General features: G+C 44.5%; 1 protein-coding gene across 5 annotated transcripts in view; it reads right to left on the minus strand.

Moving 5' to 3' along the window:
• ppp1r9a (protein phosphatase 1, regulatory subunit 9A) overlaps window positions 1-23,678 on the minus strand; it is a 116,902-nt gene that overhangs the window by 77,098 nt on the left and 16,126 nt on the right. For all 5 annotated transcript variants that reach the window (XM_055662567.1, XM_055662577.1, XM_055662542.1 and 2 more), the window contains exons 2-3: window positions 12,367-12,499; window positions 1,974-2,094 (exon numbers count right to left, since the gene is read on the minus strand). In XM_055662567.1, the coding sequence (XP_055518542.1) occupies window positions 1,974-2,094; window positions 12,367-12,499 (254 nt within the window). The remainder of the gene's footprint in view (window positions 1-1,973; window positions 2,095-12,366; window positions 12,500-23,678) is intronic.

The following is a 23,678-nucleotide window of genomic DNA, read 5'->3' on the forward strand; positions in this document are numbered from 1 at the left end:
CACCCCTTCATCCATTTTACTTGCCACATCCTCAAAAAATTCCAGAAGATTAGTCAAGCATGATTTCCCTCTCATAAATCCATAAATCTATGGAGCGAAGGAAATAGGCAATGGGTTTCGGCCCAAAACGTCGCCTATTTCATTCGCTCCATAGATGCTGCTGCACCCGCTGAGTTTCTCCAGCATTTTGTCTACCTAGTCCTATTGTAGAACCAGTCAACCATGTAATAAAAACAGAACCCAAAGCCATTGGATGACCAAACACCCAAATAGAATGAAAAATTAAATATTCCCATAAGCAATGGATCAGAATAAAACTTGAAAGTTCTACCACAAAGTCAAAACATAATTAAATGGCAAAGGGCTGGTTTTGAAAACATAACCATCCTCAATCATGAATGAGCTGGCATAAGTGCAAAACTAGTATTTCCAAAGAATTTCAATTAAAGCACCAAACAGATCATTTCAATTTACTTGCAGGTTCAATTTTCACAGATTTCTAGCCAATATGATTTATTTAAACAATAATTTAAGAAACTTAGAAATTTGCACAATGAAAGAGGTCACTTTTATTTTACATCAATAAACACTGAAGTCACTCTATATTGCCCTGCAGTTTGGTAGTTAACCACAGCTAAGCATGAAAGACATGTAAAGAGTGACAACTTAAGTGATATCTAGACTACACATCTTATAAATGTTATACAGGTGCACAACCTTTTATCCGGTGTTCCAGAAACCGAAAAGCTCCGAAAACCGGCCATTTTTTCCAGATGTCGTCTGCGCACCAAAGCTCGCGTTTGGCGCCAAACATGACCCGAAACGACCCACGGTCAACCCAGGTCTGTACTACTGTAGCGGCTGCCTCCTCCCTGGAGACCGGGAGACGCTTAAACATCTGTAAATCATTGCTTAAATGTTAGTCAGTTAGTCTGGAGGGCTTTTATGTGAAGGGGGGTGAAGGGGGTAAACTTTAATTCTTAGTCCCCTACCTGGTCGGAGAGGCGGGGAGCGGTCAATGCCTTACCGGGTCGCTGTGCAGTAAGCTCCGCAGCGCTGTGGCCGGTCTGGCCGCGGGCGGCGCCAGTTGTAGCTCCGACCCCGGCAACTCTACCCCTGGCTGCGAGGCGCTCCAAATCCAGCGCGGCCCGCGGCCGGACGTCCCAGCTCCGAGAATGTCGGGAGTCGGCGGCGTCGCGAGCAATGCCTTACCGGGTCGCCGTGCGGTAAGCTCCGGAGCGCTGTGGGCCGAGGCCACACAACATTGAGGAGCGGCGGGGGATTTGGGGCCGCGCAGCCAGGGGTAGAGTTGCCGGGGTCGGAGCTCCAGCCGGCGCCGCCCGCGGCCGGACGGAGCCCCCAGCTCCGCGGCTCCAAATCCAGCGACGCTCCGCGAATGTTGGAAGAAGGCGGCCACAGCGCTCCGGAGCTTGCCGCACGGCGACCCGGTAAGGCATTGCTCGCGACGCCGCCGACTCCCGACATTCGCGGAGCTGGGACGTCCGGCCGCGGGCCGCGCTGGATTTGGAGCGCCTCGCAGCCAGGGGTAGAGTTGCCGGGGTTGGAGCTCCAACCGGCGCCGCCCGCGGCCGGACGGAGCCCCCAGCTCCGCGAGGTTGGGAGTCGCCGACCAGGTAGGTAGGGGACTAAGAATTAAAGTTTCCCCCTTCACCCCTACACCACCACCACCACATAAAATCCCTCCAAACTAACTGACTAACATTTATGCAATGATTCTCCCGGTCTCCGGGGAGGAGGCAGCTGCTCCAGACTTTTCAAGCCGCCCGCGCTACCTACCTAATCTACGCTAAAAATCTTCCATTCTGAAATCCGAAAATGTCCGAAATCCGACAAGTGTCTGGTCCCAAGGCTTTCGGATAAAAGGTTGTGCACCTGTACTTAAAGTTGTTCTATACTTGTGTGTACAAAAGAAATCCTACAAATGATACAAACATATAGACTTATTTTCTTACCTTCTGTCTCTTTGAGCTGCGCCTCCCTCTGTAACGGTCTTCACAAAAATTCCTAGCTTTTCTAATCCTGCATCTGCTCCAACTCCCATTCCTATAATACTGATACCTAGACCATCCTCATCTGTGGAGCAACAGTGATAATTAAATGCCATGGGGTCAAGCTGAAACAATACATTGAAAATATGAGTTAATGCTTCACTTCATTATCCAACATTAAGCTTTATTAACTAGGATAGAACAACCATCCTTGTGCAAATTAATCTTGAGCTGATTTTGCTCTTTTTTCATATGATGAATTTCTATGTTCTAATATTTAATACCGATAACATTCAAAATAAATGCAAGATAAAATAACAACTTTACAGCAGCATTGTGTCAGTACTGCATTATCTGCCCATTATTCTATCATTATTTCAGAAGAATACATCAAGCAATTTACAAAACACTTGATGCAAAGTTGCAAAGACTTGATAATGAATCTGTGGACATAAAATTTACGGAAGATATAATGTTGCAATGATAATGAATAAAAGGTAGCCCTGGGACATTATCTTGTTATATCCAAGGGTATGCTTCACTCAATTAATTAGCTCAAAGATGCAGAACTGTACAGCACAGGAACAGGCTCTTCAGCCCATGATGTCTGTGCTGAACATGACGCTAAAACAAACTAATCTTACATAATCTAAACTTAAAGGGGCTGACCCACTTAGGCGACCTAATTGACGAGTTCAGAAGAGTTTAGGAGAGTTTGAAAAAAATGTCATGTTGAAGACCTCCTTCGACAATGTAGAAGACCTCCTTCGACTATGTCGAAGACTAGTTTCGACTAGCTACGACTAACGTCTGGAAAATTGAACACCAAATAGTGGAGAGTGAAGACGACCTCCTTCGATTTCCTTCGACCTCCCTTTGACTATGCTGAAGACTATCTACAACTACCTTCAACTACCCTCGATTTTACTTCGGAGTCACGTGAGTGACTATGTGAAGAAGGCCCGTTCAGCCGCACGTGCGTCATTACGTCAGACACATTGGTGCAGGCGACCGGTTGGGGAGCAGGAGCTCCCCAGCCCGGTAAGTTTTAAACGCAAGGTAAGCCTGTTTTCTTACCTGTTTTATTCCTTGCAGGAACCTCTTGTTCCAGAGGCTTCCTGCCGGAGGATTCATGAAGCCCAACAAGGGAACCAGCTATGGGCTGTGGGGAAACCCCATTTCTTGCCGTCAAGAGCGGGTAGCTGGGTTGTCGGGTGTCGCGGAAGTCGGTCGCTGACGGGTGTCAGTGGCTTCCAGGTGCTCCGGGTGCCGGGAGGGTTTCCCTCCGATAGGCACAGAGACGCTGGGGTTCCCAGGAAGGGGACCTCCAGTAGGCCGGGTGCCGGGAGGGGTCTTCCCTCCGACAATAAAGATTTATGCGGGGGTTTCCCGGGGAAGGGGACCTCCAGTAGACCGGGTGCCGGGAGGGCTTCCCCCCCGATATGAATATTAATGCTGGGGTTCCCATGGAGGGCACCTCCAGTAGACCGGGTGTCGGGAGGGTTTTCCCCCCCGATATAATATAGATGCCGGGTGTCGGGAGGGGGTTTCCCCGATATAATAGAGGTGCCAGGTGTCGGGAGGTTGTTCCCCGAAATATACACAGATACTGGGGTTCCTGGGTAGGAGAATCCAGTAATTATGCGGCTTTCAGACCGCAGGGGTCCCCAGGAAAGGGGTTAAACGGACCGGAACGGTCAACCCTGGTGCCGGTAGGGGTTTTCCCTCCGGTAATATATAAGGGTGCTGGGATTCCCGGGGGAGAGGAAATCCACCAGCTATGCAGTGCCCAGACTGCAGAGGTCCCCAAGATATGGGGTAAATCGACCCAAGTGGTCAGTCCTGGTGCCGGGAGGGTTCCCTTCCGGTAAAATGAATAATGTAGGAAGTTGACCAGGATGGAGCCTCATTGAGAGGAGGCTCAAGATAGATACACCCTAACATCAGGAGATATGGTAGTGTTGGGCAGATGGGAGAGCCCTTGCCAGCAGCGCCTTGTAACAGGCTGTATAACGGGGATGCCGAGTCTATGGCAGTCTATTGCTCTAGGCCGTGTCAGCAGCGCCTTGTAATAGGGCTGCTTAAATGTATGGCAGCAGCACCTGTAGTAGGGCTGCAATGATGTCTCCCTCATGGAGGAGGTGAGCTTACCGGGGCATTTTCTGACCCTGAAGGGTGGGCCTGGTGGAGAGGCTATGCCAGCAGCGCCTCGTAGTAGGGCTGCTTAATGTCTCACTTATGGAAGAGGAGAACATGCCGGGTCAGTGTAATCTGATGCCGAGGCTGAGGGTATAGCGTGGAGTATACCTCAAGGGATCAAGGACACATGTCAGAGGTACGATTCCTGGCAGCAAGGTTGCCATCCCAACACAATGCAGAGAACACCGCTATCAGGGGAAGTTAGAGCCACCCGCCGAATATACTATTCAGGTAAGACCTATTCCACAGGCAAAACCTGAAGGGCGAAGCATAAACTGTTGGACCAATTAGGCCAACGACGAGTAAGGATTCATAGTTTAGGGGAAAACGCACCCCACGGCTTCATCGGCAGGAAGCGGTTCACTGAAGCTGGTAGCAGCATTAAAGCTGACCAGAGTTACTCTACAACTAAGTGACCATGAACAAGTTGGTAAGATTTACAATTGGTTGTGCAATACACAAATGATTGAGGCATTGTCATCTACTCAGAGGCATTTTAACCAGGTAAACTGGACAATACTAGTATTCCAAGAAGGTTGGAATTTGGCCAGAAGAGTGTTGAGCCAGGTCCAGTATTTTAGCCAGGTTGACTTCGAGACAGGCTTGGAGATATGGGGAATTGTCTTTCAAGGCAAGGTCAGAATTATGTCGAGAGTTGTCTTGGGACATGTGAGAATTATCGGAACCGGGCCAGAGTTGCCGTTCAGGGCAGACTCGAAATGAGGTGTGGCCTGTTCATTATTAAAGAAGGGTGATCAAACTGATTTCATAGGGTTTTCCATGTACAATGATCATCAGAGATATTTGCAGGCATTGCTATGATGAGGCAATTTAACAGTATGATAACAATAAATCATTCAAAGGACTAAGAGTTCAAAAACACTTGTGATGTATTGTCTGGATTATATTTTGATGCTGTATTTGGCTAAAGTCCACTCAGTCTCAAGCTACTTGAGAAATTGTTCTCTACTATCCAGTAAATTAGGTTGTTATCAAATGGACGGTTGGCCTGTGACTCTGCCCTGGGCAACAGATTGGAGTCAATAGAAACCTGGAACAGCCTTGTTGTTATAAAGCAGTTTCTATTCATTAGACTAACTGGCAATGTAAGAGATGTGATGCAGCTGTGCAAGTGGGAGAACTGACAGCATGCTTAATGTCAAACTATAAGGGGCATGAAGGTCATTGATAATACAAATTTCCTATTACCAGCTGAAGCTAATAAAGTCACTATGATGGACAAACAGTATTCAGCATTGCTCCAGTAGTTGATCAATAAATATGTCATTATATTGTAGAAAGATGCTATGGCTTAAGGTGGGAACATGCGAATGTCATCTCTAGTTGGAGGTGCAGGAGATTTGCAATGAGTTATTAACTCTTCAGTATTGGTATCAACTATCTATAGACCCTAAGTGCATTTTATGGGTTAAAGAGTGATTGAGTGAATATGCATAGGTGCATGCTCAACTTCATGTTGATACACTATGATGTGGCATATGATAAGCACGAGGGTGCAATCAGGTAAAAGATCCGGTAAAAGGTACATAATCTCTTTTGCCACTGGAGTATCATTAAATACAGATCAATGACAACACAGAATGGGTGTTGGACCACACAGTATTTATGAAATTCTGATTCAATGCAACACCGAATATGGATATGGTGTTTTCATGCTAATTCAAAGGTTGCAAAAATGTGTGGCATAACAGTGGCGAAAGATAAATTCTCACTACAAGCATGAGGAATGGTCTTTAATGCAATGTTATATGGTTATTTTAAAAGTAACTTGCTGGTTAAGGCTGTGGCTTGGGAGGTCAGCCGTTGTATGATAAAATCAATATATGTTCCACAGTTTTTCAATAGACTGTTTACGGCTTGGGTTGTCACGCCTATTTTGTATGTATTCACAGTGCTGGAATGGTACCAAAAAGCGGTACTTTGCTGCTTCAGGAGATGGGAAGTGTTTGTTTAATGCTCATGTTACATTCAAAATGGTACAGATTCTGAGCTATGGTCTTTGACAATATTGAGTTATAGGGTCATTAACTGTGCCAAGGTGCTTGCCATCAGACTTACTGCAGCTAACAAGGTCCAAGTTGTTGGGTTCACCTCGGATATCGAGTTAAGTAAAGGATATCCGTTACACAAGTTTCCCAGGACAAGTACAATGCAGTATGGGAGATTGGCATTGTGTTACCACTATTTCACCAGGGGGTTCTTAGCTACATTCTTAGCTTTGATCGGACCTCATTAGGTAGTTATCCTCCTGGCGCTGGTTAGCGCAACAGGTCACTCGCTACATTATTGTGACAGGAGAGGATGGTTATATCTGCGAATATATGCATAATATTTTATGCTATAATTAATTTAAGCAGAGCAGTAGGGGTGTCAGGTCTCAAGATAGTTCAAGACATACACAGGGACCTTTCGTTATGTGGGGACACACATATACAACAATACGTCAAAGAGCCTTTGAGACTCTGAGCTAACTACGATTGTTAGTTACAAAAGACGTTATAAGAACCTATCTGCTCAGATCTTGCCAGGTGTTAAAACTGAGTTGAGTTATGCAGGAGTAGATACTGATCCGGATCTCACTCCACCAGGGCTGCTATAACAGCAGCAGCAAGGGTTAATTATGTTCCGCTGGACCACATCCTAACGGCTGTAGCGTGGTCAAACAACCAAAAATTTCAAACATGTTATAATAACCCGTTGCCAGACCAGGGGTATTTCTCAATTTATTTTATGTTCTGTTATAGGTTCCATCCGGATGAGAGATGTGATTATTGTTATTGCTTATTTAACAGCATCAGCATATTTAAATCTATGTCATGACTGTATGCATTATGAATGTTTTCCCTCATTTGTCAATGAGGCAGTTGTGGTTGTGTAGACTTGTTTCTCACGGCATGAAATCACCGAGCTTTGAAATCTTCACGTAGTCACTCATGTGAATCCGAAGTAAAATAGTAAGATTAAACGAGAACTTACCAATTTGAAGTTTGATCTTTATTTTATGAGGAGTTACGATGAGGGATTACGTGCCCTCCGCTCCCAGCCCTCATTAAGATCATCTGGTAGTTCTAGTCTTCTTTCATCTTACTGTCATACTTCAGTCACTATTATTATCTGTGATCTCACACCGCTGCTTTGAAGATTGACACACGTGCGGCTGAACGGGCCTGCTTCACGTAATCTCTCATCGTAACATCGTAACATCCCACGACTAACATGCCGACTAAACCTACGAGTAAAAAAAGTATCAATTTTTTCCATGGCGACCTTTTTTTACTCACGGGCATTTTTCAACATGTTGAAAAATACGCCGCGGCCTAGCTGAGACCTCGAGTACACGGGGACTACTCTTGCGCATGAAGGAGAGTTACAAAGACCTCCTAGGACCTCGTGTCGACCATGCTGCGAGTATGAGTCGAGGGAAAACTTGCCAGAACTCACGGGTTAGGTCGCCCAAGTGGGACAGCCAAGTGGCACATAATCCAAATCCCTTCATTCTCTGCATATCCAAGTGACTACCCAAAGCCTCAAACACCACTATTGTTACTGCCTCTACCATCACCCTGGCACCATATTCCAGGCATCCACCAGCTTGCGTTAAAAAAACAACTTGGCCCATACATCATGTTTAAACCTACTAAAAACAAAACATAATCAAGGAAAACTACATTAAATATTCTGCTGCTTACATAGCCAGATAGAGAAAGTGAATATGATCAATTACAAGTGTAACTTGTAATTATTTCAGTTCAGTTTGTTGTCACATGTACCAAGGTACAATAAAAAGCTATTGTTGCGTGCTAACCAGTCAGCAAAAGGATAATACATGATTACAATCGAGCCATTTACAATAGACAATAGACAATAGGTGCAGTAGTAGACCATTCGGCCCTTCGAGCCAGCACCGCCATTCAATGTGATCATGGCTGATCATCCACAATCATGACACCATTCCTGCCTTGTCTCCATATCCCTTAACTCCGCTAACCATAAGAGCTTTATCTAACTCTCTCTTGAAAGCATCCAGAGAACCAGCCTCCGCCGCCCTCTGAGGCAGAGAATTCCACACTCACAACTATGTGTGAAAAAGACACAGTATAGATACATGATAGGAAATAACGTTTCATGCATGGTAAAGCCCGATCAATGATAGTCCGAGGGTCACCAATGAACTAGGTAGTAGATCAGGACTGCTCGATAGTTGTGGTAGGATGATTCAGTTGCAACAAAAAAAGTTTTTCACTGTACCTCAGTACACGTGACAATAAACTAAACTAAAAACCTTAAAATAGCCTTCTTCAGAAGTGCTCAGTGTTGAAATACATGTTTAGCTTTTCACATCTTCTATTTTTTGATTTTGAAATTTTGATTCCACTCATAGCATTGAAGAAAATTCACATATTATATTCGCTGACAATGTACATTTTTTAGTTCATTGTATCTTCATCTTCTTGACTTACCAGCTTCAGTGCAGTTAACCTTCCATTCCCTTTTATCATCTCTTTCCCATTTTTAGCTGTGGACTATTCTGATTTCACCATTTGTCTGCCGTTGGTAGCTAGTGAAATCCCAGCACTAACTTTAAATTTTTTTGTTAAAAACCAATTCAATAACCAAGGTTAAGATTAAAAGATCAAGTACATCTATCTATACATAACTAAAATTCTGATCTTGTGGTTTGCGCGGTTTTTCTATTTGCGCAAAAACGGTACACGATAGAGCTACGATTTTCCGTCAGCTCGCTCACCGTTCTCCTGTGCTGCAAATGCAGCACGTTTCGTTCCGATCGGTAGTATATTGTAAAAGTTAGCGAGGTTTAAAAGTTTAAAAGAATTGATCTCTTCTGTCACTCCCCGGGACGGTCCGCCCCTTCCTGAGCCATCGCGTCTTTACTGGAGCTGGGATGGCTGGCGGAGGTCTCCAACAGGGCACAATTTTCGGAGGGATCGGAAGCGGCCTGGCACGGAGTCGGAGATGTCGCCAAACGGAAAGCGGAGAGTCTGATCCCGGCGGAGGAGAGTGTCCAGCACCCGCTGCGAGTCCCAAAGAGGGAAGAGAAGAGGAGGGAGAGTGGGGGAATAGAGGGAGAGGAGGAGCGGACTAGAGGAGGGGGGGGGCGAGGGGGGGCGAGTAGGGGGGGGCTAGTAGAGGGGGGGGCGAGTAGAGGAGGGGGGGGAGAGTAGGAGGGGGGGGGGGGGGGGCGAGTAGAGGGGGGGGGTAGAGTAGGGGAGGGGGGAGGGGGAGTAGAGAGAGGGGGGGGTAGAGGGGGGGCTGTAGAGGGGGGGGCGAGTAGAGGGGGGGCGAGTAGAGGGGGGGCGAGTAGAGGAGGGGGGCGAGTAGAGGGAGGGGGGGCGAGTAGAGGAGGGGGGGGGGCGAGGAGGGGGGTGAGGAGGGGGGCGAGTATGGGAGGGGTAGGGGGGGGGGGGGGTAGAGAGGGGGGGGTAGTAGAGGGGGGGGGGGGGAGTAGAGGAGGGGGGGGAGTAGGGGGGGGGGGGGGGGGGGCGAGTAGAGGAGGTGGGGGAGGGAGAGAGGGGGTGAGTAGAGGGGGGGGGTGGGTAGGAGTAGAGGAGGGGGGTGGCGAGTAGGAGGGGGGGGTAGGGAGGGGGGTAGAGGAGAGTGGAGGGGGTAGTAGAGGAGGGGGTAGGGTTAGGGGGTAGTAGAGTAGTAGAGGGGGGGGGGAGTAGAGGAGGATGGGAGGCAGGGAGTGGGGGGATAAGAGGGAGAGGAGGGCAGATGGGGGGGGGATTGGGGGAGGTGAGGAATGTGGAGGTGGGGGATAGAGAAATAGGAAGGGGGTAGGGAGGAGAGAGGAGTAATGGAGGGAGGGAGGGAGTGACTGAGGGTAGGGGAATGGAGAGAGAGGCGAGGGAGGGATTAGGGGAGGAGAGGAGGAGAAGGGAAAGAAGAGGAGGGGGAGACAGTGCTACGGATGAGGGAAAATGAGCTGTGCCTGTGCAGTTGGGGGCTATGGGTGAGTGGTGGAATATTGCGTTGGCGGACCAAGCCTCCTGTGTGACACTTAGTCTAGTGCTGTATAAAATCGGTGGAGGGAATGGACAGGTGACATTTTGGATTGGTTTCCTTCTTCAGTCTGATAACATTTGAACAAGTACATGGATATCAAAGATTGAGAAGAATATGGGTCAAATTCAGTCACATGGGACTAGCTTAGACGGGCTTTTTGGCCAGCATGAAATGAGATGGGTCAAAAAGCCGGTTTCCATGTAGAAGCAAAGCACTGCAGATGCTGGTTTATACAAAAGATAGACACAAAATGCTGGAGTAACAGCAGTTCTGGCAGAATCTCTGGAGAAAATGGATTGCCTTCAGTCTGAAGAAGAGCCCCAACCTGAAAATTCACCTATCCATTTTCTCTAGAGATGCTGCCTGACCTGCTGAGTTACTCCAGTACTTTGTGTTTATCTTAGGTCTATTTCCATGCTGATCGACTCTGCGAGTATTATAAATTTATTTTAAAACAGATATCTGTTATACAGATGTTTCTAAAATCTGGCAGTTTCACATTCATAAATACTGATCGTATTAAAAATTAGATCAATTAACAGAATTAAATCCCCCCCAACAACTGGAAAGGGATTTGAACTATTTTCTGGATAAGACCCAAGAAAATGCTGTTAGTTGGATCATTGTTTCGTAGAAATAAATGGATAGAGAAGTGATCCATCTTCATGGATAGGGTGTGCTTTTTCAAAATGAGAGAGCTATTGGAAAGAAACTAAAGACAAGAATAGCACAGTCAAACAGTATTTTATGATACTACTAGATCTGCAGATGGATTGTTCATAGAGTACTGGATCAGTTATGTCATGAACCCACAGCACAGAAAGACAGTGTTTCAAGGACTCAAAGGCACTCAGTTGGAGCTAAGGGAACTAATCACCTAGAGAAATATAGTGGCTTAGAGAAAGCCAAAGGCTTTTCAGGTGGAATTTACCAAGTACAGTTGTGCAATACGATGGCGGTGGGAGAACGAATGTTCAAGATGTTGAATGAGACGACTTCAAGAAGGTAGCTTTGATCTGGTTAATGGTGTTACACTTATTTGTTTTTGGTGCTCCACTCATTCAGGTAAGCAAAGAATATTCCATACTCCAAACCCGTGCATCATAGTTGGACAGTTGTTGAGTGGAAATAATTGGGAAAGGGAGATGATCCATCTTCATGGATAGGATGTGCTTTTTCAAAATGAGAGAGCGATTGGAAAATCTTCAGAAGACGAGTTCCTCACTGTGGGATACCAAGTACCTGGCACACTCTTGTTACAATAATGTGTAAGTGTGGCTGGTCAGTTTGAATGTCAAATGCAGGTGGTTCGATTCACTTACATGATCATTGTCTGTCACGTTTATGGTACAACCGCAGGAGATGCTACACTTGTCGCTTTACCTCCCCCCTCGACTCCATTCAAGGACCCAAGCAGTCGTTCCAGGTGCGACAGAGGTTCACCTGCACCTCCTCCAACCTCATCTATTGCATCCGCTGCTCTATATGTCAGCTGATCTACATCGGTGAGACCAAGCGTAGGCTTGGCGATCGTTTCGTCGAACACCTCCGCTCGGTCCGCATTAACCAACCTGATCTCCCTTGGCTCAGCACTTCAACTCCCCCTCCCATTCCGAATCCAACCTTTCTGTCCTGGGCCTCCTCCATGGCCAGAGTGAGCACCACCGGAAATTGGAGGAGCAGCACCTCATATTCCGCTTGGGCAGTCTGCACCCCAGCGGCTTGAACATTGACTTCTCCAATTTCCGGTAGCCCCCTTGCTGTCTCCTCCCCTTCCCAGCTCTCCCTCAGCCCTCTGGCTCCTCCTCTTCCTTTCTTCTTCTCGCCCTCGCCCAACCCCCACCCTGCTGAAGAAGTGTTTCGGCCTGAAACGTTGCCTATTTTTTTCGCTCCATAGATGCTGCCGCACCCGCTGAGTTTCTCCAGCACTTTTGTCTACCTTCGATTTTCCAGCATCTGCAGTTCCTTCTTGAACATTTTATGGTACAAATGTTACCTGAGACATACCAGCTCGCCTGCAGGTCCTTTGGTCTTGTTGTCTAAATCTGAACTTCCCTTCAAAGTGCAGCTCAGGTCAAGAAATGTTCAAATAAACCATGGCTCTTACTCCTACCTTTCTCAAGTTCCACTGGGAAAAGATCCAGCCTTTCTACACGCTTTTCCAATTCATATTCAGCAGATGCTGCAACTGGATCGACGTCATCGTTTCTCCTATCATAGTCTTCATTAGAGTAAGTATGGAATACCTGTAAAAATAATAATTGCCCTTGTTGATTTAGAAAATGAATGATTAAACAAAAGCAATTCATCTATAACAGGGATCGCTTAATTTTTTGTAAGCACATCTGTTCAAAAGTTGCAAAACCAATAGAACCATAACTAGTGTACAAATCACATATTGATATGTCATAATGGTTTAACTTTTTTTTTAAGTAAGAAAACACTAACAAGGCAGTACAGAGAATTTCATGTACAAAGTCAAAATTCATGATGGAAATAATTGTTATAGAACAAGATGACATTTGGTCAATTGAGTCCATATCAACTCAATTTAAGAGCAATTCAGTGATTAGACACAAAAGACTGTATCTGTCTAGAGCAAATCAAAACAAAGAGGAACTAAGCAGCATCTGCGAAAAGGAATTGTTGACATTCGGGTCGTGACCCCGCATCACAGCAAATGCTGCCCAACGAGCTGGAGGAACTCAGCTGGTCAGACATCATCTTTAGAGAAAAAGGATAGGTGACATTTCAGGTTGGGACCCTTTTTCTGACTAGCCTTTAGTCTGAATAAGAGCCCTAACCCGAAACATCACCTATCATTTTCCTCCAGAGATGCTGCCTGATCTGCTGAGTTACTCCTGCACTTTGTGTCTATCTTTAGTTTAAACCAGCATCTGCAGTTCTTGATTTATCCTCTGTGACTGGCAGTGACAAGTTGTGTGTAAGAGATCAATGCCAGGACTCCATTTAGCTACTTAAACACAATAGATCTAAATATTACATCTCCAAATTGGCAAGCGACAAAGTTAGAGATGTGAACTCCAAGAACTGTACCAAGAGGTTCCCAAAGTGATTTAGACAGGTTGGGTAAAATGTGAGGTTATCCATGTTGATTTTCTATAACAAAAGACAGATTATCAACAATGTCCATAGATTGGAAACCAGGAAGGTGCCACAAGACTTGGGTGACCTTGCACAACCTTGCAGTGAAAGTAAGCATTCAGATACAGCAAGTAGTTAGGAAACCTAGTTGGATAGAGTGCAAAGATTTACAGGAATTATGTCAGAACTCTGGGGTCTGCCATGCCACTAGTTGATCACAACTGTTCGAGTGTGCTGGAATTTCTAGGATATCCTAGTTTATGCTCAGTCTTCATCTGTTATCAGGCATTCACTATTTTAAACATTGCAATAGAAACATAGAAATTAGGTGCAGGAGTAGGCCATTCGGCCCTTCGAGCCTGCACCGCCATTCAATATGATCATGGCTGATCATCCAACTCAGTATCCCGTACCTGCCTTCTCTCCATACCCCCTGGTCCCCTTAGCCACAAGGGCCACATCTAACTCCCTCTTAAATATAGCCAATGAACTGGCCTCAACTACCCTCTGTGGCAGAGAGTTCCAGAGATTCACCACTCTCTGTGTGAAAAAAGTTCTTCTCATCTCGGTTTTAATGGATTTCCCCCTTATCCTTAAGCACCCTTGTCCTGGACTTCCCCAACATCTTCGGGTACAATCTTCCTGCATCTAGCCTGTCCAACCCCTAAGAATTTTGTAAAGTTTCTATAAGATCCCCTCTCAATCTTCTAAATTCTAGAGAGTATAAACCAAGTCTATCCAGTCTTTTCATAAGACAGTCCTGACATCCCAGGAATCAGTCTGGTGAACCGTCTCTGCACTCCCTCTATGGCAATAATGTCCTTCCTCAGATTTGGAGACCAAAACTGTACGCAATACTCCAGGTGTGGTCTCACCAAGACCCTGTACAACTGCAGTAGAACCTCCCTGCTCCTATTCCAGAAATTCCTACAGAACAGTTTTATTTTCCATCAAAAAAATATCACTCTAGTTTTTGAGCATATCTTTACTTAATACCCTAACTCCTGCTCAAATTGATGGTATGCAGACCTGATATGCTCAATACCAAGATGACCTTCAAACTCCATAGTTAGCTGAAATACAAAGGCTGTCATAACTTAAGCTGCATCGGACGCTTAACAGAATAATGGATGATCTTCAAAGAATAATTGCACGAGCTACAGGTACGTCTAGAAAAGTACTTTGAAATGGTAGTCAAAGTATTGAGATTCATTAAGAGGCAAAGTACAAAAGCAAAGAGCCAATTTAAAAGACTGGTTTGGCGAGAACTGAAACACTCGGTCCAATTCTGATAACTGCACTTTAAAATAAAAGCTTCAAAACTATGTGAAATGGTTTACTAGAATGGTGTGGACGACTGATGTTGTAGAGTTATAACAGAGAGGCAGGACTGTTCCCCTTGCAAATGTTGCACCGAGATTTGATAGAGGCGCTAAAAGATCATGATTGTTCCAGCCAAAAATTCAAAGACCTGACATCACGCTTAAAACTTGGACCACAATTACATGGGGGATGCAAGGGAAATCGCTACTCAGTAGAAAAATTACAAAGTTCAAAAGAGAATTGGATAGGCAGCCGAGATAGAATAATTCAAAGGCAAGGGAGAAAGACCAAGGAATGAGCTATTTGATAGCTGTACTATGAGCCAGTATAACTCCATAGGCTGCATAGTCTCCTGCCCTATATTTCTAGTGAAGCATGTCCTTGAGGGCTCCAGGCTAATTTCTAATGTGCTTCCTATCTCAAATTACTCAAATAAAAAAATAATTGAATGCTATCCTTAGCATGACCCCAATTTTTCTTAAAATGTTAGCTTCACTTCTCTTTGCATATTGTAATTTTTAAACTGGTCAATTTATACAAATGACATTTCCTATCCCTGTTCAAGTTTTGTCTTTTATTTAGAAAGAGATAAAGCATGGAAATAGATCCTTTAGCCCACTGAATCCATGTTGTTTACTGATCACTCTTTCATTACCTGGTACATTCAATGATACATTATCCCATTTTCTCATCCACTCCCTACATATTAAGGGCAATTTTACAGAGGCCAATTAACCTACAAACCGGCCTGCCCTTTGGGATGTGGGAGGAAAACAGAGCACCCAGGGAAAATCCATGTGGTCACAGGGAAAACATGCAAACTCCACACAAACAGTACCCACAGTCAGGATTGAAATCAGGTTGCTGGTACTGTGAGACAGCAGCTCTATGAGCTGTGCCACTCTTATTAAATCTTTCCACAAACCTTTCAATTTTTCCTTTTTCATATTTTCTTGTGACAAAAGAAGCAGACCTTTGGCCCTTTGGGTTCCATCAATAGAATGCCCCAACTTGTTTCTGTGCAAACTTTTCTCTATCACATGTCCACTATCTCTTCCCCATAAAAAATAAAATGCTGGCAGTAATTAAATGTATCAATGGATGATAGAGGAAGCAACATTTTAAGTTGTGTAGAACTTTTAATCCGTTTCCCTAACCCCCCCCCCCCCCCCCCAAAGCACAAAAAACATGAACACCAAAGCACACATATCGATTCTGATTAATGTTATCAATGCTTGTCAATGAGAAAAGTTTGCACAAGATATTGCCAATGATAGACAACTTATGGCCCAGAAAATCATTAACATGTTCAAGATTCAATCAATGTAAATGTTCTCAAAAATGAATGGTTTGTCATACAAATGATAGCTTTCTTTCATTAATTTATCCCCTTTAGATTTGGACATCTATGGCAGAAAAGTTTGACAACCGATTTATAAAGGTCTCTTTCACAAGGGATAACAATGAACCACTGTCAAATATAAGCCTCACTAGTTAAGAAAGATAATTTTCCCTGCGGGACTTCAGTGAACCAAATGAGTTTGTAATAATCTAATTGCATGGTCATTCCCGTGTTTACTTAGGAATCAGGAATTATTTTATTAATTGAAATTTCTCAGTTGTTGCAGTGGGATCTGAAATCAAATTTAAATCAGAATGCACATGTCAGGATAACAGATCAGTGAATTAACCATTCTACCATTCGCAAATGTCCAACCATTTATTGATCTTATTTCCAAACAACATCATGAAGGAGCCATCTGGCCCATTGCTGGCTGTTGGAACAAATCTTTTCTGACACTTATTTCCATGTAACTGCTTCCCATGCCCATCAACTCTGCCTCAATTCTCATTGAGTCAGAGTCAGTCCACAGAGTTTTCAGGGTCCTGTACCTTCTTCACAGAAGTAGCAAAACAAGAGCGTGGCCAGCATGGTGTGGGTCTTTGATGATATGAGCTGCCTTTAAGGCAGACTCTCTTGTAGATCCCATTGATGCTGGGAAGGTCAATACCCATAATGGACCAGATAATGAATACCACTTCCAGCTGCCTCCTTCATTCCTGTTCCAAATTACTGAACCAGGCCATGATACAACAAATGCTATCTTCCGTACACCTAGAGTAGGCGTCAAAATACTCACTACTCGTGAATTTCACTGTACCTTAATTGGTACATGACAATAAACTGACCTTGAAACCTTGAAAATACTGAATCTCCTCAATCTTCCGAGGAAATAGGTAATCATTGAAGCATGTCACCTTACTCTTCTTGGGCACCCGGATTTGGATGTCCTCTTTAAAGCAGATGGGGACCTTGGACCTTAGGAGCGAAAGGTCGATGAGTTCGTAAAATCTCCAGTCAGTTGGTCCATGCAGATTTTAAGAACATTGCTAGTTACACCATTGGGGCTAGGCTTTACAAGGGTTCACCAATGTGAAAGATCTGACATTAGCCTCGGTGACGGAGATTAGTGTTGTTGGGAATTAAGGGGCTCCCGAGAAGGTACATTGATGTTCTCCCTTTCAAAGCAAGCATAGAAAATATAGTGCTCATCTGGGAATGAATGATGCAATGATGGCACTTGAACTACTATGTGGTTTGATCTTAAGGGAAGTAATGACATGCAGGCCCTTGTCACAGCTGCTGAATATTTGTCTCATCTTCTGGTTTAAACCAAATGTGTCTTTTCACTTTCTAGATGGCCTTATTGGGGTCTTGTCTGGATCTCTTATAATGACCCGGTATTGCCAGGCTTGAATGCCTTAAATCTGGGCTTCAGTAGATAATGGACATCCAAATTCAAAGGTTCTGGTTGGGAAACACTCAGATGGTCTTGATGGGAACACATTCTTCCTCAAATTATTTTTATAAAGTTTGTATCGGCTGTGCCATATTAGTTCCTGTCCATTGCTAAATCCTTCAACATCGCCCAGTTTACTGATGTCAAGCAGTTGTGAAGTTGCTTCTCTGCCTTCCGTGATGAGCTCTGTACAATCCTCACCACTGGAGCAGCACTCTTCAATTGCTGCCTATGTGCAAGAAGAAACACTGCTGGGTGGTCTGATTTTCCAAATCGACAGTGAAGAATGTAGCGAAAGACATCATTGATGGTGGACTAACAATGGTCGAGAGTATTCCATGGTGCATCTATAGAAAATGATAAATCAGTGGAGACATGCTGAATTTTGGAAGACTTCTGAGGGGGTCCACATTTACTGGCATCCCTCAGCCTTGCAGTCCTCAACATTCAGGTTGTTTATCAGACAAAGCCATTCTCATAACTCATTGTACCTCAACCTCTCAAGCGTCACAGTAAAAGCTTTCATCAGATTACTCCGGACCATCTAAAGTACATTTTTGTATACTTTAGTCTTGCTTTCACCTCAATTTAATTGCAGACATCCACATACTTTTCTCTCTCTCATTGATCCCACAACATTGTCAGAACACCTTCCACATTTTCAAGCACCCTAACTGAAGCATTATTTCCACATGAATCAATTAGCCATTAACACAGGAACCCGATGGAACATTGTGTTTTCAGGCCCAACATGCTTGACCAAAGTTGTACACTACTTTGCAGATAAGAAGATGACTCTTTTTCCCCTTAAATAAAATATTTTTGAATCTTGCTCTCTCATCTTTCAGTGTCAAAATACAAGTAACTCATTCTTCCCGCCAAGACAATGTTCTAATGAGCGTTGCATTCCACACTACCCCCTCTCAACATGCCAAGCCTTCCATATCATTCCCACCTCAAAGAATCCGCCTGTCCCTTTTATCCAGAGATTCAATTGATCTAACCCATCACTCAAAACAAAATTAAGGCCTCACAACTTCTTTTGTCTCCCATTCTAGTTGAGTTATAAATAATCCCCATTCTGCCCTACCCATTAACATGTGGCACTATCATCAATATATTTTAATTTTAATCCCTCCACCGTTGCACACTTTTGCCTTATGCAAACCTTTTCCTCTCAATTTCTCGTGCTCCCAAATATCACACAAAATTCCAGAAGCAGAGTCCATCTGTATTTTGCGAAGTACCCGACTGATGAGGCAGAAGGGGGGGAAAGCATAGAAGAAGAAATGTCCCCAATCCAGAGTGAAGGCATCTACCGCTGCTGCCTCTGGGTCTGGTTCCCAAGCGACATACATAGGTAACTGGTGATTTAGTCTTGATGCAAATAAATCGATATCTGGCGTTCCATATTGCTTAATAACTTTAACAAATACTTTAGGATTTAACATCCATTCGATGTTATCATTGAATTTGCGTGACCTGGTGTCTGCCACTGTGTGTAGCTTACCTGGTAGATAGGTAGCTGATAGCCAAATATGTCTTTCGACACACCATTGCCAAATCATGTTGACAAATTTGTCGCATGATAATGATTTTAAGCCGCCCATATGGTTAATATAAGCCACCACCATAGTATTATCAATTTGTAACTGAACATGCAAGTGCTGCATATTAGATACATATGCTTTTAAACCATAAAAGGCGCCCAACATCTCTAGATAGTTAATGCCCGGTGTAAATAGTAATGATGACTCTAGGTTAGTCCATCTACCACCTGTGCTGGATATGGAGTTAGTTGCTCCCCAGCCTTGAGCACTGGCATCTGTTTGAAGAACTAAAGTAGGGTTAGTGATGATAATAGGGCTGAAACTATGCCAAACATTTTTTGCCCACCATTGTAGCTCTGATATTGCTTCAGTGGGTAATTCCATGACACGATCATAATGACCTCTATGTCGTTTTAGTGCCTGTACCTTTGCTCTTTGTAAATTTTGATAGTGCAAAGGTCCGAATTGTGTAGCCGGAAATGCTACTACCATTTTACCAATCACTCTTGCTACTTGTCGAATTGTTGGTCGTTTGTTGACCATTAAATTGTTGCATGATTGTGCTAATGCAACCATTTTTGCCTTCGGCAAGGTAACAGTCATATGGACTGAGTTAATTGTGAAGCCTAGGTAGTCCATGATAGTGGATGGCTTCAACTTAGATTTATCTGGATATAGGACGAACCCCAGAGTTTCGAGGAGCTGCTTTGTAGCTGATACTGCTGCCACAGCCAATTCGATCGTTTTCCCTACTATCAGAATATATCATCCAGATATGCCATGACAATATGGTTTTTGTTTTTCGTGTATGTATTGCCATTTGTGGTTTTCAGTACTTTTGGTGAATACATCTTGGGGCTGACCTTTAGATCATTGGGCGGGAATGCTTTGTACTGCCACAGCTGCCCCAACCAGATCAAATTTTAGGGTATCTGCAATGAGCCTTGTGTATGGGTATTAGATAGTAAGCATCTTTAAGATCAATGCTTGCCATGAAGTATCCTTTGGAAATCAGTTGTCTGGCAGTAACAAATGTCTCCATTTTGAAATGTATATACACTTAACAAACTTATCTAGTGATGTTAAGTCAATGATGATGCGACATCCACCATCTTTTTTGGTTTTAGTGAATATATTTGATACAACTTCCAAAGGTTCATGTTTGGTCTTTTCGATGACCCCCTTTGTGATAAGTCTCACCAGTTCAGCTTGTCCCTCACGTGTTTTTCTTTGACGGAGGGAGAAAATACCCTTTGGGGCCAATGTTGAACTGGCGGCGTTTTTTCTGTCATGAACTGTATTTTATATCCACTAATGCTGTTGAGTATATACTTGTCACTCGTGACCGTACCCCATGCTTCTTTAAACAAGTGTAATCTCCCCCCTGTTAGTAAAGCACCCTTATTCTCTATATGCTGGCAGGAACCAGACCCACCTACCTCCATGGTTATTGGCGTCTCTTCTGTTTCCTCATTTGCTTGAAGACTTTGTTTGTCTGATGTGCTGGCAATTTTGGGGGGTGGCGCATTTTCCATGGGGTCCGCTCCGGGCCCTGATCTAAAAAAGATCTTTGGGGATAAAATGCGGTCCCCGAGCTTTCACCAGTCCCATATTGAGGACGTCGAGTGGTGGATGCCGTGGGGTATGGCCGCTTGGGTATTGTAGGTCTTGGTTTGCTCGACCCGGGCCCTGCCCTCATGAGGCCGAAAGTTTTTGCTGCTTCCTCCATGTCCCTCAGTTTTGTTGAGGTCTGTCCCAAATAATAGAGCGTCCGTCTCTGCAGTGGGGCTCTGCACAAGCCAGCAAATTTGGGATTGAGGGCAGGTCTTATGATTTCTCGCCGGAGATTATTGATCTCAAACTGCATGTTGCACATCAATGCCAGCACATCCTGCTGGCAGGTATCCATCTCCGTGCTTTCCACGGAACGAGCAAAGGCTGTGATGGCCGACGTCGGGAGCCTTAGGATCCGCTGTAGCTTTAATTCATGGTTACGGATGTGTGACCCCACGTGCCCCCAGATTTGGCTGTTCACACTCTTCACTCTGAGGGCCTCACAGTTCTCTGGTGCTGTGTAGAGTTCTAGTGCCTCAGAAAGCACCTTTTCCTGCAAGGGCTTATTTGAAAGATGATTGATGCTGGCCGCCAATCTTGGTTCCAGCGGTCTTCCAGCACGTGGGGTTGCTACATAGCGGTCCACCACACCACACCCAGCAGCTCTTCCTGCTCCTGCACCCCTTGCATACTCCCGAACTCGTCCGCCTGCCCCTGTTCCAGACCAGCCCAGCCCTGGTCACCAATGCTAGCCTCCAGTAATGAGGGAGCAGAGGGCAGTGCACAAGACCCTGTGGAGGAGGTGCCTGACCTTCCTCCGCGAGAACGCTCTTTCTGCGTATCCCACTGGAGCATCTGCTCCAAGAGCTGTTGTATGCAGCTCAGGCGGCTGTCTCTCCTCCGTTTGGGTGGAGACATGTCCCCCTCCGACGAATCGGAAATGACCGGCCGGTTTGATTTTCTAGTGGATTTTCTCCCTGTCCGTCGTTCAGGCATTAGCGGGACTGGGCTTGGCTCGGTCTCGGGGATAGCGGAGCGCTCTATAAACGGTCCTGCCGTCGGTTGCTGCCCCCCTGGGATTGAACGCTCCTCTGGTGGAGTTTGAGCAGGGGCAATTTTCTTCGAGAGTCTTTTCCTGAGTGTACTCATTCTGAAATACAACACAAACTCGACTCTCCTTCTTCGTTAGATTTTCCACTCTCAGTATACTTACCTAACGGTCCGTTTTTAAAGTGCAGCTGGAGAGCCTGACTCCAGCTGCCGCCGCTGTTGCACTGCTGGCGTAATGCCGCGCCTGCGCACTGAGCGGGTTCTTCAGGTAGTCACTCACGTGACTCCGAAGTAAAATTTAAGATTTTAATGTCTTGCTCCTTTTGGTTATATTATAGCCAATTGAGAAATAAATGCTGCATTTTGTTTGTTTATCCTGGAATTATCTCCATGAAACAAGATGGATATTGTAATCTTTCTAATAATCAATGTTATTTCTCTGCACACATCACATCAATGATTCAGACATTATAATTATGATAATAGATTACTCTTATTTTTTTTTAAATTATGATACCATTTTTGAATAAATATTTTCAGGCTATAACAATAAATGTTCAGACCATACATGACCATACACATGGGTGGCGTCTGTAGGCAAATTTCACATTTGCTGATCTGATCTCAGCCATGATCTTGATAAATTGGAAAGAAGGTTCAAAAGGTTACCTTCTCCTGTTTCAACTCATCACATATTTCCACAGCAGTATAGGCTTGCTGCTAGCAGAAGGTTCCAGTCAATTCTAGAACAGAGGAAAGCCCATCTTGAGGATCAAAAATAAAGCATGAAAGCAACATGGACGAAATTAAGAAAGTTCCATTACTCATCAAGTAATGTTCCCTCTAATTTTTAGTAGTTCGTGTGCGCAGAAATCTTGTATTGTGCAATTTTCTATGCTATTACAAATGTGTGTGCGCACTGAATTCTTGTGCAAATATATGACCTCATGAGCTTTTGGGGTAGCAGTTTTTACTATTTCGTTAAGCCATTCTACTTTAAACCAGCTTGCAGTTCTTTTGCGCTTCACACCCTTTGCATCCTTTGAATTTGACATGGTGAATCAAAATTTATTTCAATAAAAACTCAATAAGCCAGGTACAGAATGGATCTTCGTAACCTGAACAACAAAGTCAATATGATGAGAATTTTACAAATAAGTATAAATTATATACTGTATGATACGGCGTAATTATTGATTACTACATTTTAGGTTACATTGTAGTGTCTATGACCATACAGACTACACTTGACTGTAGGCAAATTTCATTTTTCAAATGAAACATGATCTTGATATTGGAAACACTGTCAAAACGTCCCCCTCTCCCCTTTCAACTCATCACATATTTCACCCCTCCACCTGCTCTAGCCCCCCAATTCTAGAACCCCATCTTGAGGATCCCCCATCCCCTCCCTACCCCAGTTCCATCCCTCTCCCTCCTCTCCAATGTCCAGTCCCGTCCATTTACCGCTGGGTTCCTGCCAGCAGCGCCGCCATTTTTGAGAAGGGCAGCCCTGCCCTCCCCTAGGTGAAGCTCTGGAACTGATGCGGTGCCCGCGGACTGGATTTCCCCAGTGCCAGAGGGGGGTGCAGCTGTCCCCGGAGCCGGATCAGGCCGCGGATTTTGAAATTCGGGAAAAAAATGTCTCCGCTTTCATTTATAGCGGAGAAATTTTATAGCGGAGATTTTCGGATTTCAAAATCCTTTGTGCGCACATAAACTTTCGTTGTGCGCTGGTTTCAAAACTTTTCAAAACGCGTCCACTAGGGAACACTGCCATCAAGTCCATATCAGTTCTATACAAAGGTAATCCAGTTATTTTTTATGAACCGGCGTTCTCCCCATAGCCTTGTATTTCTACCCCACCCCTCTACCAAGTAAAGATCCAGTTGTTTTTTTAAATTCCATGGTCATATGTTTCTTCCTCTGGTACATGCTCCGTTTCTTCCTCTGGTACATTCCATATTCTGACCAATGTTTAGAAAAAATCCTGTGTTCTTTTGCCAATCACCTTGCTCTATAGCTCCATCTCTTCTGCCAAT

The sequence above is a fragment of the Leucoraja erinacea genome, chromosome 2 (genome assembly GCF_028641065.1).
Source record: "Leucoraja erinacea ecotype New England chromosome 2, Leri_hhj_1, whole genome shotgun sequence".
In the NCBI taxonomy this organism is placed as follows: Eukaryota; Metazoa; Chordata; class Chondrichthyes; order Rajiformes; family Rajidae; genus Leucoraja; species Leucoraja erinaceus.